Here is a 16,475-nt window from a genome sequence, read left to right as displayed (position 1 = left end):
GGCAGTGAAAGAGGCTCGAATTTGCTATGAAGCAATTTCTACTTCCAAATGGTTCCAGCCAAGGGTTATGCTCGTTTGCATAATCATAACAGTGTTTGATGTCAATACTGTTGTTCTGAGCCTAACATCCCCTACCCTTCGTAGAACTCTGGGGTTTCAAAATCACCAAGGTCTTAGATTTCCCAAGGCTTTAACCAACCCGACAGTTATCTTATTCTTTCCAACCCTTCTAGAGTACCGTGGACAAACTTATTAAGAAGACAAACTTAGCCCTTGTGGTTGGGACAAACAGCTGGAGAGAACAGTTTATCGAAGCCATCACTGTCAGCGCTGGTGAGTACCTTTCTCTGCATGCCGTAAATGACAACGGCCCACACTGAGCTTGCTTTTCCTACTGGGACCACTTGGTCTAGGTCAAAGCACCAACAGCCTTCCAGGGTAAAATTAAAAGAGGAATAAATGTTTTGGTGGCATACCTGCACATTTCAGAGACGGCCTTGGACTTTCTAGATGAAGCACATGTCTTCAAACATGGCATTCTTCTTCATCTACACTGTGTCTTTCTTTCTGGAAATAGACAAGATAAACGTAAAGGCGTTTAAGGCTTTTGTGTCTCTAATTCACAGACAGCCAATCACGAGTCTTTGTCCGGAAATTGCCCTGAAGCAGGAGAAGTGGCCAAATGAAGGTCACTAAGGAAGGAGCAAAATGCTAGGTGGGAGAAGGTGACATTAAGACACTTTATCACTACCATCTGTATCGTTTTACACTCTCTTCAACCATGTCTAACAGAGCAGCGTTTGCACTGGCTCTAGAAGTGCAAAGGAAAATCCTACCAAGATGAAGTTGTTTTCAAACTCAAGGAGTCAGAGACCCGAGGGAATTAAATATAGAAAGAAAGGTCTTTTTCTTGGCTTCTCAAACCGTGTCCACTGTCTGTATGATTGTAGAAAGACAGAGGAAAGCCCCTCTCAAAGATGCATGAAAGCAACACCATTGTGGGATTTCCCCCCTTAATCCTTCCATTCCATCTTGACTGGTTCTTTCTCTTTAGCACTCCCCACAGCTCCATCTTCTACTGTTGCAGCTATTGAACAAGACTAGAATGTTCTAAATAGTGAGTCCCACTGAAAAGTATGGAACCAACATCACTGGCCGTTAGGTCGTGACTGCTAACACAACCCCCTCTTTCCAATCTGCCGTAGAATAGTCTGACAGATCTCCAAAGTGCTGTGGGAACAGAGGGTGGTAGGATTTTTGTGCCTCTTTGTTATTAATGCTGTTTATAATCACACTTTGGTTTCTTGCAATTGAGTAAATAAAGGAAACTTATGAACCTTAAATAATGGGAAATTGCTTGGAAAGTAGATTTGGAATTTACATGCAAATTCTCCTCGGGGGAGGGGAAAACTCCCTGTGTTAGCCCCTTGGGGCTGCCTTTACCAAGTACCAGAGACTGGGTGTCTTACAAACAAGCTCACAGTTTAAGAGGCTGAGAAGTCCAAGATCAAGGCACTGGCAGATTTGGTGTCTGGTAAGACCTTGCTTCCTGGTTCACAGACAGGAACTTCTGTCTTCTGACTTGTCCTCACATTGAGGAACAGGCAAGAGAGCTCTCTGGGATCTTTTTAATTTTTTATTGTTTTTTAGGTTTACTTATTTATTTTGAGAGAGAGAGAGAGATATCAAGCAAGGGAGGGGCAGAGAGAGGGAGAGAGAGAGAATCCCAAGCAGCCTCTGCACCATCAGCACAGAGCCCGTTGCAGGGTTCAAACTCATGAACCATGAGATCTTGACCTGAGCCAAAATCAGGAGTCAGACGCTTAACCGACTGAGCCACTCAGGCACCCCTGGGGTCCTTTTTATAAGGGCTTTATCCTCATGGCCTAATCACTTCCGAAAGGCACCACCTCCTAATACCATCATATTGGGGATTAGGTTTCAACATATGAATTTGGGGGTGGGGGGCACAGTCTACAGTACTCGCTCACTATGTCTTACGTTTTTCTTTAAACCAAACATTAGTATCTGAGGCATGAGCTATATACTCCCTCTTCACAGAGTCAAAAACTAAAAGGACAAAAATGCTTGAATAAGAAATTGCTGATGAGACCAGTTGAAAACATTAAAAATAATGAAATTGTTTTATGGGCTTTGTTACAGCAGAATTGAAACGTTAAAACCATTAAAAGTAGCATAAACTTTAATGAACCATTCCCAATGGTTCACACGTCTCCTTTGGCTGCAGACGTATGAGCATTTATATAACGGTCACAAGCTGGACATCATTAATTCATTTTTCTACATGTCCATCGTTGTTCTTGGTGGAAGAGATAGGACAGCACAGGAAACAGACAAATACCCCAGCCCAAGTGGAGTTTATATTCTACCCAAGGAGGCAGCAAATAAGGCAAACAAAATCAAGTGTGTGTATGACGATGAGCTTATCATGGAGAGCAACAAAGCTGTGGAGAGAGATGAGAAATATACGTGAGGCCGCACTCGACTGTGGCCAAGAAGACACCATCAATAGACACATTAGCCATGCATTTTCTTTTCGAGCAGTGGAGTGGGTTTGTGTTCGTTTATTCACACATTTTTGTAATTCACAGGGACCAGCACACACATTTAATGGCCAGTCCTTCACAGTGGCAAAAGGGCAGCTTAGAACTGTGAGAGAGATTTTGCCACACACAAGACCAAAGTTGTGATCCTGGTCAGAATAGGTATACAGCGAACCAACTATAAAGACGCTAATGCTTCCTTACTTTCAAGGGGCATATTTGGTTTGCAAACACTTTCATTTATAACGTTGAATTAAATCCTCTCAAAATCGTATGTGAGCGGTATTACGATTACCCTGATCTTCTAGAATCTGAGCCTTGGTGAGGCAATATGTCTTTGGAACAATGCTCAGAACCCCAGTCTTCCAAATGCTAGTCCAGTGGGCTCTCTACTACCCTTAAGGAAGAGAAGTTTCAAAATGAGTCAAACTGCTCCCTCCGCACCTCTGTCTGCTTGAGGGACTCTGGTTTTGTCCCCTCTCTTGGTGCCATGGTTTCAGCACTCTCATGATGGGACCGACTCCTGCCCAGATCCTTTGAACTGTTGTTAATGAATGAAATAAAAAACCTCTCGAGTGTTCTTATTTGTCATGCAGCATGTTGTGTTTTATGTTACTAAATGACTGCTTGGGAATAACACAAAATTGCTCAGACATTTGCAGGCCGCTGGGTAAATTGACCTTATTTACAATTTTGAGACAAAATATCAGAAAAGCAAACCCATATTTTTTAAGCACTAGATTATTAGAAGGGCAGTTAGAAAGCTCAATATTTGTCATTATGATTAAATTTAAGTGTCTAAAGAATGTTAATGTTCTTCGGTTGTTAAATGGACAATAAAATTTGTAAAGCGGTATTGAAAACAGACTTTCATTGGATTTTAAGATTTCATTGCAAAAGAGTTGAGAATCAGAACCGTTTGCCTTATTAAAATATTAAATTGCTGTTAAACGGCTCTACTGAGACGCTTTTTCCTATGCAATTTTCTGTGCAAAATTGAGTCTATCTATCTTGCCAAACAAATAATAATTTTGGAAATAGGATTTTACTTCTGTTTCTCAATGATTATGTTTAAATTAGTTTCGAGGTAACCCCCCCGGCAGTCTTTTTGTTCCCCTGCTTTTCCTTAACTTCAGTTCCTGGGCTCAGTACCTGGGCTTCCCATAACCTTACTGTTTCTGGGAACCGAGGTCTTAGAGTCTGACATTTGAAGAGTTCAAGGATTCATAAGACTCCAGAGATGAGGTAGGGACTAGACAGTCACGTCCCCGTGGTGGTCCTTCTGTCACCTCCTGGGTGGGATACCAGGAGCAGTAGCATGAAGCAGTTAAGCGACTGTCGGGTGCTTCTAAGACGTGTCAGCAGACAGATGCTCTTCGATGAGAGGCTAGCACTCACTGCATGTCCAGTACGAACTGTCCCCATGTCCTCCTTCTTCCCAGTGTCTCCATCCAGACAGAATGGAGGGCCCACCTTAAGAAAATGTGTACCAGCTGGGATATAGAGGAGAAACGGTTAGGTCAAGGAAGATGACAGACTCCATCTGGGTGAAGAGAACCAGATGCCAATGCTACCAACTCCACAGCCACCATATTGTTGTTCTGCGCAGCAGTCCTGGGCCATGGTGAGGTGAAGGAGAGTGGTTGCAAGCCTGGCTTCAGAGTCAGATGTGGATCTGTGTCACAGATCTCCAGAAATTCTCTGGGTGATTCTGGACAGATTACCTCCCCTCTAAATCTCTGCTCCCTCAAACGTAAAGCAGAGATAACTAGTCCTCACCTATGGAGTTGCTATAAGGATTAGTCAAGGCAATTCATCTTTTCATGAGGGCTGTCTCTACACTTAGATACCAGAGTCGGTTGTTTGGGAGACAAATCTTGTTGAAGAGTCTCCAACATAACCAAATTTTGTGTGAATACAGTCAATTCGGTTTAATTGCTAAAATGGCGAAGTGACTAAAAACCACTGTCCCTTTTGTAGTGAGTATCGGGCACACCACTGAATAGGTAAAAAACTGAGGTTCAGAAAAGCAACAGAACTTGCTCAAGAAGCAAGGCTGGTAAATGGCAGCGCCAGGGTACAGGTCAGCCCAGGATTCTCTCCAGTGTGAAGGGCTCACTCACTCGCTGTACCTGGGGACTGAGTCTGTGCCCGTGCACACACACACGGATACACGTATGGAACACACATCTGGTAGGGGATATCTGATATGCACAGACATGCACGTGTGTGCACATGCATGAACACACAGGGACGCGCAGACGTGTGCACACACAGATACGCACAACGCGTACAGACACGCATGTGTATCTTACACAGCATGTATCTTTCGTCATTTGGATAATTGAGCCACAGCTTAAAATATGAAGGGTTTTTTCCCTTTAACATTCGTTAAGTCTCCCTAAGCCTAGTTTATAGGCCCATAGGGAGAATACACCAGCCAGTTCCCCAAACAACAAGTATGTTTGCCTACATGCATCCATAGACTTCTCCTGCCTCGTAATTTGTGACCTTCTTTAAAGAAAGTCAGCACGCTGCCCTCTCTCTTATCTGGTAATTTTGGGGATCCGGCACTAGGGATTTTTCCGGAATGCTTTTACTACTTTTGACATAGAGTTTGCATATCCGACATACTATCTGCTGGCATCCTCATAACAAAGGAACACTCCAACGCGGCAAAAGAAAAAAAAAATCCTTCTTGTGGTCTCGGTTCTGTATCTTACCAGCTGTAAAACCTTGATGAAGTATTTAACCTTTCTGAATTTTAGTTTCAGCAGCAATGGAATGAGAGGGTCGGACTAGGCAAGTTCTAAGAAAGACCCCATCCAGTATTGAAATTTGGGAGTTCTGTCAGCAGATGGCATAGTGTTAGAGTACCCCTGACAGCATTGTGTTTCATGGCCCACCTGATTTCGGCAATGGAAACCTCTATTCTTCCCACCCACCCGGCTTGCTTAAGTTAGCTCTTCTGCACAGTCACAGTATACGGTCCACACCCATTCTCCCAAAAGGAAAGGGATGGGAAGATAGTCTTTAAAGTGTAGCCTCAAAGAATCTAAGTGAGATGATGCTTTGAAAGTGCTGAATTTTCTTCCTGCTCCTTAATGGGAAATCAGAAATGTCTGTGAAATCTGTAGGACAGACATTCAAAACTCGGCCAGGCTGGTGGATGCAGCTGGCCTGTCCACACTCACTCCACTTCAGAGTAGACTACAACCAGAGACCCGACTTCAGCTACAGAAGGAGGGCATGCTCTCCCAACGCCTACCAAGCCAGTGTGGAAACTAGTTCGGGTGTGGGGGACGCTTCGTCATCAACTCATCATCCATGCATGCTATGTGGAGAAATAAGTGTTCTCAATTAAATTGAATTATTTCATAGCAAAAACTGTCAACTCTGGTGCCCCAGACAGTAATTCACTTGAAAATACTGTCAACTTGACGACAGACCCACTCCATAGGCCTAAATGAAAATCATAAGAATGGTGCCTCAAGTGGGCATGGGATTGCCATGCAATCTGGTCTAAGCAGGAATCATGCTAGCATCTCTATTACTGAACACCGTTAAGGAAGAGGCACTCTCATTACTTAATGTGCTAACCCTGGGTCACTTGAAAATCTCATTTAAGCAGTTTAAAAAAATGCTGCTGGGTCAAGTTTGGCACAGCCCCAGCATAACTATAAGACAATCAGGAGGAAGGAAGGAAGGAAGGAAGGAAGGAAGGAAGGAAGGAAGGAAGGAAGGAAGGAAGGAAGGAAGGAAGGAAGGAAGGGCTGGCAAAGTAGAGGGAGAAGGTGCTAGAGACTGGGAGTTTCCATTTTGCCCTGTTTCTCGTGTGACTATACAGATTCTTAATTATCCTTTACCTACAAATGATAAGCTTTTTCATTTAATGAACAAGGGTGTGCTGGTTTCATGAGAAGTAGGCACAACAGCCTATACCTCTGTATGAAATTGTGGCTCACATCTGCTTAAACAATATTACCATTTATTGGTTGTCTTCTACATGGCCGATGCCCTCTATTATTTCTAATCCTCACAGCTATACCCTGAGGTAAGTATTTTTTTTTCATGAGTTTACCGTCCTGAGGTTGCTTCTATAACGTGTTTCGTTAGGGTCACACAACTAGCAAGTGGCCAGCTAGAATAGGAAGCCCCATTGTTTTGAGTTCAAAGTTGATAAGCTTTCAGTGAAACCCTGGGTGTCCCTCCCACAATTTTTAAAAAAATTTTAAGGTTTATTTATTTGAGAGACAGAGAGAGAGAAGGAGGGGCAGAGAGAGAATGGAAGAGAAAGAATCCCAAGCAGGCTCCACGCTATCAGCGCAGAGCCCGATGCAGGGCTCGATCTCCTGAACTGTGAGCTGAAATCAAGAGTTGGATGCTTAACTGGCTGAGCCACCTAGGTGCCCTGTCCCTCCTACAGTTTTCATTCAGGTCTTAAGTGGCTAGATTTCAAATGAGTTAACGCAAGAGAAAGGGACAAAGTTGATAAGTCCTTTACTCTTGGTTACACACAGCGAGTGAAGTGTTTAGAAATGAGTCTGCAAGCACTGGACAGAGGTGCAGAAGGACCAGAAAGAATACCAGGTGCGGGAATGGACAGGCTCAGTCACTGCACGGCTAATCCCATCATGAGGAACCCAAAGGGCTTCCACATTCTTTTTGTGATCTTGGAATTGTATTTATATCTCCTGCTAGAAATCATGTCAGGTCTTCAGAAACAAAACAGAATCAATGCCCATTCTTTTTTTTGAGCTCCTGCTGTTTCCCGGTGGTATGATCAGCAATTCAGGCAGGTTTTTCATGCTCTGCACCACCAGCATGCTTGAACTAATAGGAAGGACGATTATTTTAAACTCTAACTGGAGATGTGAACAACACTGTTGCCCTCCAACTTGGTTCTCGTTCCTTCTTCGAGTATACAGCTAAAATATTCACGTGCGTTGCGATAGTGCACGTAACACGGGTGACAGCATTTCATGCAAAAATCGTCCACTGGAACCTCTGGCTTATCTGGAGACTTGAGTTCAAATGGTCAAAGAGCCGCCGACTAGTTGGACGGCTCTAGACAAATCTTCTAACGTCACTTGTGAAATTAGGGGATTGGAATAGGTGACCTCAGTCTCTGGAACATGGAAATATGAAAGGGTCCCCTGATGGACCTTTCATTTTCAGCAATAAATGTCAACTTGCTTTCCCCGGTCCTACTACTTGAAACTTAAAGCTCTGACTTTAATCAAGTGGAGTATCTGCCTTACAGTACACGTTTGATAAACTGGGTAATTACACCAACGTGGCTGAAGCTCATTTGAGACATCTAATGTTTAAGACACACCATCTGATGGTTACATTAACTAAATTCAGTAGCTGTTCTTCCTTGCTTTGAATTAGATATTAAGAAATAAAGCTTCTTTACCTTTTTATCAGCGTCCTTTTCAAAACTGCCTTCCCTGGGGGCGCCTGGGTGGCGCAGTCGGTTAAGCGTCCGACTTCAGCCAGGTCACGATCTCGCGGTCCGTGAGTTCGAGCCCCGCGTCGGGCTCCGGGCTGATGGCTCGGAGCCTGGAGCCTGTTTCCGATTCTGTGTCTCCCTCTCTCTCTGCCCCTCCCCCGTTCATGCTCTGTCTCTCTCTGTCCCAAAAATAAATAAAAAACGTTGAAAAAAAAATATTAAAAAAAAAAAAAAAAAACTGCCTTCCCTGAATTATAATTTAGTTATAATTTTAATCTTTAAAGTATACTATTTGAAAAGTATTGTTTTATCTTTCCTTAGAGTTAGAATAATTCTTCATGATGTCACTCACTATAAAGAAAGCATGATAAATTCCTACTTTAAAGACATTTTATTTTCCCAGCAAATTAACTTTTATCACTTCTGCAGTTAGAAAATCATAACTGTATAATTCGATGTCTCCTTATTCGCTCTGGCTGTCAGAAAGCTCACTTGATGTTTTTTCCCCAACTGGTCAAAATTCACTCAATTCATGTGTCTGAAAGCCTCCTGTATTTATGCTTTCTTTGGATATTTGGGTCCTATTTTATTTTAAAGTATGTTATGCTCTGTTAGTAGGTACAGATCCGCCCAGATCCTCTTAGTAGTAAGAATCTAAATTAAAATCCTTTTTAGTTTTAAATAACAGCAGATCTGTCCTGTTGACCATTATTTCTCTAGCACTTAGGACAATGTTAAGCGATGATAACTATTTGTGGAAAAAGAATGAATGAATTTATGTGTGAGTCAGTGTTTTTCAATCCACATGTAACTGGATTAAAAGTCTGTTTTCACTACATCATACAGCTATGTCTGATCTACAAGAAAATCTGTATAAATACATACACACTCTCATATAGACAGATGCCATATTTCAAAAACTTTCAGGCATACATAATTCTTGTCTAATAAATACAAATACATAGGACATGCAGCTACTCATATGCATGTGTTTGTACACAGAAAATATTTTTTGTATGTTGCAAATTGAATGTACAAATCTATATTTAAAGTGGCTTTTTTCTGTCAGTTTTCTTAGTGGAATTTTACCGGTATTTAGCTGATAATCCTGATCCTAACTAAGAAAGAGGAAAGGCACAGGGCATGAGGAAGAAAGGGTTACAGAAATTTCCAGAGAGAAAACTATTTGGGGCCCTGTTCGCAGGTTAGGCAAAGCAAATCTAGAATATCTGTCATCTTAAAAATGTCAGTGGTGACAGGATAAAATGTTGAACCAGGTAGCTTTGACCCTGCTTTAGAACGACGCAGGCCAGCTACACAGGGGCGGGAGTATGAGAGGGTGGGAGAAATAAGCAGTTATCTTCTGTCCCTTGGATATGCGTTAGCTGATATTTCTGAAAAGAATACTGGCTTGTTGAGCTGTTTTTCTCTTAAATTGCTTATTACAAAATCTTCAGGAAAACACAGTGCTGAAGGGCTCCAGGATGATTCAGCAGCTCTTATTTGTAAGCCTGAAGTCACGTCTCTGATGCAGCTTTCGTCTGGAGAGGCAGCAGCAAACAATGCTCCATCACTGGATCCAGTAGCTCTTTTGTTGGTGTTGGCTGCTGAGATGTGAAGACAGTTCTAGTGGTTGCTTACAAATCAATGCATGAGGCATGGGGGGCATTTCATCCCTAGGCGAGAGCCTTTGTACACTGTTTTCAGTGGGGGAGACATTTCGGCATAATCCAAAGAGGTGGAAGGAGGAGAAAACGTGGCCACGGCCACCACATACACACACCCCAAAGGCAGAGGGGAGCCTCATAAAAGTGACTTGCAGCATTATCCCTTGCTGTTCAGTCTGCTCTCTTGGTAAAGACCGTGTCATTCTGGTTCTTGCAACCAAAGCCACTTACCTGAAGCAACAGGCTTGGACACACCCCCCCCACCCCCACCCCATTTCAGCTCTCCTGCCTTGCTGTTGTCTGAACACATCTGGCTTGGTGTCATGTCTTCTGTCCTATTAAGCGCATCTTAGAACAGAATCCGCCCAGAGCTAAAAAGGAGCTTACTGAGCAGCTATTCCAACTTCCCTTTATTTTGATAAACAAGAAACTGAGACCAGAGAGGGAAAGTGTCTCATCCAAGGTCACACAGAGCCTGTTTTAGAATTGTTGGCTCTTGCCAAACTTTATACTATTGCTCTCATTTTTTCTTTTAGAGTTGGTATTTATAAAACCAGCACCTTAGCACTTATTCCATCCATGCCTGGCCCCTGATCTTCCCCAAGGACCTCTGAGTCTCTTGATGATGTGATACTTTAGGGTTAGACAAAGCAAAGACCAAAACTTTCCTGAGTCAACAACTCTGCAGCACTGAATGAGTGAACCATCTCACCAATGGTGGACAGTTTCCTGTTCACACAAGCCGCACAGCAACCCTGTGCAGTATGTATCCATGAACCCATTTATGAGATGGAGGAACAGAAGTTAGGATTCAGACCCCAACCTATAGGTTCTGATTCTAGACTCAATCCTCCTTCCATCTTGTCACACTTGTGACTCCAGAGTTTAATGCCTGTAGGCCATAGGCTTAGTCCTTTTCTTCACACTATGCTCTTGCCTCAGGGCCTTGGCACAAGCTGCTTCCCCACACACACAAGAAAGGCTTTCCCTCTGTTTGGATGTTCTCACCATTAAGGTATCAGCTTCCAGGTCACCTCTTCAGAGGAGTGTCTCAACTACCCAGTCACTAGTGTGAGAATAAGCCCACTGATCCAATCAAAGGAGGGACGCGGAGACTTAGAGCACACTGAAGTGAGGCTTCAATCAACGTTCTTGCAAGAGCAGGTATCTGATGGACAGGCACACTCAGGGTAGTTACAGCAGACAATTTATCCCCCAGCATATAAGTCCCTCCCCTGATTCCTCATTGGCTGAGTTCTACAGAGGTTACAGCCTTACCTGGACGACACCTCTGCCCATGTAAAGCAACAAGTAGTCTGATTGGAACAAATGTACATTTCCTGAGGTGACTCAGAGATTTACAGTCCCTCCTTTGTTCTTCGGTGCATGCTCATTGCAAAGCCTGTGAAAATAAGCCCAAGAGATAGAGAGGGGGAAAAGACCAAAAAGCGAAGAGTCCAAGGGTCTGGGACTCCATTGTGGTGGGAGCAGGGTTCATACATATTTTCATTAGGTTGGAAACCTATTGTTAACTAGACAGCACAGCTTTTATTTGATATTTCTGAAAATGAATCACCTCCCTTACTTCTCACACGAATACACTACTTGACTTCACTGTCTTCCTAGCCCATATCAGTATCTGAAATCATGAGGTTTGTTCATTTGTTTTACTTGATTGCTATCTATCTCTCCCGGTCAGAATGGAAGTTCTGTGGGGTTTTATTCGTGTATATTTCCAATGCCTAGAACTCTCCCTGACACATAAGTTATTACTAAATATTCACCGAAAAAAAAAAATGAATGGTACAAATAAAGTCACTCTTTCAACCACTCCATTCCCTTTAAAGATTGACTACAGATACTGGTCCAGGTTAGGGGTTCGGCCTAGAGTTGCGTACAAAACAGCAATGTAAAATATTCTTAGAGTTCCGACCCATAAACTTAATCGCATTTGTTCTGTGCTTTAACCAGATAAGAAAACAGGCCATAGACTTATAGATAAGGAGAGGGAAAGAGATCTTTTTAAGATGGTTTATATTGAAGAAAACCATCACCACAGCTCCACCAGAGCTATTATTTATGGAAAATTAAAAAGCTCCTGGCAGACAAACTTGATTGTCAACATCCACTGTAACCAGCCTACCCTTTATGGAAAGTGCACACAAGCAGTGGGAATGGAGGTACCCCATCTGGATAAGCTAATCCTCCCGTCCAAAACAGATTTTACTACATAGAAGCATACAGCTTCTTTTAAAAACTTCATTTATCTTGTCATCAGAACTAATGATGGGGTTTTGGAACGGTAGGGGTTCAGAGCTGACAGCCAGGAAAGAATTCTTGAGACTTCTTTAGCATAAAAAGGTGATTTTATTAAAGTATGGGGACAGACCCATGGTCATAAAGAGCTGCACTGGGGTTGTGAAGAGTGACCGGTTATATACTATGGAGTTGGGGGAGATAACGTCAAGAGGTAGTTTCCAAAAGGATTTTCATATGCCGAAGCAAATTCACAGGATGTGGGAGGCCTAGGCATTGTCAAGCTAAGGTTGTTTGTCCCTCTAGCAAAGCATTAACATTAAGACAGTAGAGAGTTACTGGGGAAATGTTATTCTCTTTATTTGCCTCAAGTATTTGTCAATGGGCTGCAGGTTATAAGGAAATTTAATTTTACCTGCAATTTCCTTCTTGCCTCTGTTCCCCATATCATTATGGAGGGGTGATTTTGGGGGCTCCTGGAAACTGAGTCTACAGGTTTCTGGAGATTAGGTTATTGATAAGATTGCCTTTTGCTTATAATTTACTAATGTCTTTGTAAACTGATGGAGACTGATGTCTTGCATGACTGTGATCTTTAACCATTTGTTTTCCCCTTTCCTTTGTTGTTGGACAGCCCCTGGGGAGGGGGGCGTGCTAGCTTGTGCTTTGCCCTCAACTTGCCTTATGCTCTCTCATCACTAAGGATTAAATTAGTAATAGCTATCCTCAATTTCCAGGAGTGGAAACTGAAGCACATGGAGAATCTGTGCCCGAGAACATGTAAATCACTTCACGAAGTCCCTTAGTTGTCAGCGGCAGGCCTATTTACTGGGGCCTCGCTGAAAATCACAACAGAGAGAAGGAAACACGGGCAAGCAGATGAGGGGTGCTAAGTAACTGCAATCATTTTGTATTGTGTGAACCAAAGCCATGATTCTAATTTTAGATACTAAGTGTACATCGCCACCTTGCCAGCAAATAAACTCACAAACCTCGAGATCAGAACAAAATCTCATTGGGGCGCCTGGGTGGCTCAGTCGGTTAAGCATCTGACTTCGGCTCAAGTCATGATCTCACGGTTAGTGAGTTTGAGCCCCCCGTCAGGCTCTGTACTAACAACTCAGAGCCTGGAGCCTGCTTCGGATTCTGTCTCCCTCTCTCTCTGCCCCTTCCCCACTCGTGCTCTATCTCGGTGTCTCAAAAATAAATAAACATTAAAAAATTAAAAAACAAACAAACAAAAAGAACAAAGTTTCATCGAGTGATCTTGAGACCAGGAAGGCAGGCAGGGGGCAGGGGGTGCTGGGGGTAGGGGTGGGCAAGAGCTCCTGAAGAGCTGGATTCCTTCTGTTTGCTATGCAGAGAGACAGATGTTTGCCACCAGAATGAAAAGGTTCCCACTTCTCAACAGGGCCAATATAAACCACCAGTAGAGGATTTTCCCTAAGATGAAAGGAAAATCAGACTCTTGCAGAAGAAGAAACTAGGGCCATCCATCCATTCCCCCAAAGAGCATTCAGTATTTTATACATGATGTATGCAGAGGGTTATTTTAAGGAGAGTATTTTTAGGAGTATTTAAGGAGAATATTTTAATGAGCTTAGATTTTATCAGGTTGGATTTCTGCTGGACAAACCACAGAGAATTTTTTCCACTGGAAACATTGGGTCAAGTTAATCTCAGTGAAGTGGTGGAAAGAGGTTCAGATTTCATAACCAAGTCACTTAAACTCTTCGAGGTTTGGTTTCACCTTTAAAATGGAGAAAATAATACCTCCTTGACCAGATTGCTACAAGGACGAAGATTAGATGGGATGTATCTGTTTACCCGTGTGCATGAGAGTACGCACTCAGTAAGTGAACCTGAACTCCTAGCTTGATCACAGCAGTATCTTAAGAGAATCCAGTCTTTATGCTGCTCTGCATGTGAGGCCGGCTTTGGTACATGTCTACCTTTACATAAATTTCAGCATTTTCCTAGGACATAACATTGAGCTGTTTGTTGAAAATCACAGGGTTATTGCTGCTCAGAGTTCCTCCAAAGCTCAACTTTGACACTCTAAGAGGGTAATTCAGACTCAGCTGCTGATATTTACAAAGTGTTATCAGAGCCCTCAGGCCAATCTTAGAACCTGGTGTGCTCACAATCCACCCACTATAACTAAACCATCTAAACTAGCAGGAGGCATCCACACTTGCCGAGTATCAATTCCGCTTGTTGAAGGTTTATTTCGTAGGTGCTCAAGTCTATAGGGAATATGCTTCTCTACTGCAGAAGCCTGGAACTCTGTTCATCCTACAGTCAATAAAGGGTAAGAGTACACTGAGTTTCAAGATATTTAGCCTGACTTGGAGTTATTTCGCAAAGACAAAGCTTGGGGCATAATTGCATGACTAATTATGTCAAGCTACAATCATTAGGAACACTCAGCTCACATTAAGGAACTCTTTACAAAGAGAAAGGGGGTGAAGCTACACAGTCCATTTTCAGCTTTAAACTGATTCGTTTTGCTAATATTCAGACTTACTTGGAACGAGCACTCCTTAGTGGATCGCTTTTCATTTTGACACTGGCCACATCTGCTGAAAAATACTTCTGACACGGGAGATACTTCTTGAGCCAACCGTCCTAATAAGGTCCATGATGGCCTAAGCTGATAGGGATTCTGTTCTTTCACCCAGGGGTTCATTTATTCCAGACAAGGTTGAAAGATATTCACAGGGAGTGAGTTGCCCTGTGTCCCTTCCAGCACTGTCACACATCACATGACCCTAACCCCCCAAGCATGGGCTGAAATTAGCACTGATCCTACGGGGCAGAATCGCCCATAGCTGTCTCTGGCTTGGAATTGGGGGTTGGGGACGATTAACAAGGTCTATGTAGGTGTCCTCTCCATCTCAGAACAGGCCAGAGGTCCAAGTTACAAATCTATAGCAATCTTGAACTCAAACTTCATGCACAGTGGTGTTGATATCCAATGCATTTACTTATCTAGGGACATAGAATAAAAACTAGAGAGCAGTCAAGTCTCTAGGAGTACACTTAGATGTGGGTGTGCAGGCACACTGTATTCTAGACATCGAGTCTCCACGCTAATTCAAATCCCCACTAGTTTGTGAAGATGGACTTCTCTCCCCTAGGCTTGCTCTCAGGCCTTTGCCTGCAGGGACTAAGGCAGACTAGAGATGAACAGCAAGCCTCACACTCTCCCGAAGGACAATGAGCTTCCCAGGGACTTTTTCATAATCCAAATACATTTTGAAGAAAGCTTCAAGAAGGAAAGTTCTTAGAAAGAGCTGGCATGATGTCAAAAGTACAGGTATTCTAATACCTGGTATTCTAATAAAAAGTACAGGTATTATAATATTCAGTTTTAGTGGACTGAACAGATAGTAAGGAATTATGTCTCTTAAAGAGCATAATAAGGACAGATAAAACATTGTATAGTTTTAGTCCCCCCAAATCAGTTATACTAGTATGGGAAATGGGAGTCATGACCTAGAAATGGCATTGAAAGAGTGAGTTGTTGACATATAGGTATGAGTAAGTTCTATGTAGGACAGTGTTTGAGGTGGCTACCAAAAGCCCAGTGGGTACATTAATGAAAGTGAATGGCGTCCAGGATGCGAAAGGTAAAAGACCTTCCCACAGTGCAAGTGAGTTAGGTGCCTCCTGAAGTTACACTCAGCTCCACGTACTGTATTCTAAAACAGGAGAAGGACTTAGTGCTCCGAGGAGCATGGCCAGCTTGCCAAAGGAACCTGTAGCAAAGACTGAGGTCGATATGAGAGTATCCAGCTTCAGTTGCCTGAAGGAATGGCATACGGAGCAAGATGGACCTATTCCATATGGCCTGAGAGCCTATGGGACCTGGGCAAATGAACGGAACCTAACCCAGAGCCCTCTAAACCTTGGACTGTGGGATCATGAACTTCCCAGTAGCTAAGACTCTCAAGTGCGGCACAGTTGGCCATTTGGTAGACAGATTTTAAAGGAATTCATCTTAAGCAGAAAATTGATCTGAGAAAGCTCTGAAACCCTCTCAATGCTTTAAGTCCAGGCATTTTCTAATATTCACATGTTTCATTTGATAAAAGCAAATGTCTGCATTTTTTCCCTCTGTGCTTTGACAATGCACAGATCTAGTAATCTGAGTAAATTGTGTTTTGAGATTTCTTTTAGTAAGGAGTTATCCTGCAGTGTACTTAGTGGAAAAATGGCTGATATCTTCTACTTGTCATCAGAGAATATACATAAAGTAAATACTTCCTAGCCATTACGTTATAGGAAAATGTTTATAGCACTTCTTTAAAATCCAGAACAAGAGACAAGTTCTTGTTTGGGAATGAATCTTTGGGTCACTGAATTTAGCGGCATACAGAAACTGTTAAGAATGGAAAGACACGAATAAATGTTTTCTCACTAGAAATAACATACAAACACTTAAAGGGGGAAATGGAGGGGCGCCTGGGTGGTTCACTTGGTTAAGCGTCCGACTTTGTCTCAGATCATGATCTCATGGTTCATGAGTTC

The 16,475-nt window shown here is 42.8% G+C and overlaps 1 protein-coding gene across 17 annotated transcripts in view; it reads left to right on the top strand.

Moving 5' to 3' along the window:
* SLC8A1 (solute carrier family 8 member A1) overlaps nucleotides 1–16,475 on the top strand; it is a 384,206-nt gene that overhangs the window by 334,353 nt on the left and 33,378 nt on the right. For all 17 annotated transcript variants that reach the window (XM_058683157.1, XM_058683152.1, XM_058683153.1 and 14 more), the window contains one exon: nucleotides 234–333. In XM_058683157.1, coding sequence (XP_058539140.1) covers nucleotides 234–333 — 100 coding nt within the window. The remainder of the gene's footprint in view (nucleotides 1–233; nucleotides 334–16,475) is intronic.

Source organism: Neofelis nebulosa, chromosome 9, assembly GCF_028018385.1.
Source record: "Neofelis nebulosa isolate mNeoNeb1 chromosome 9, mNeoNeb1.pri, whole genome shotgun sequence".
NCBI lineage: Eukaryota > Metazoa > Chordata > Mammalia > Carnivora > Felidae > Neofelis > Neofelis nebulosa.
This window is presented reverse-complemented; position numbering and strand designations above follow the sequence as displayed.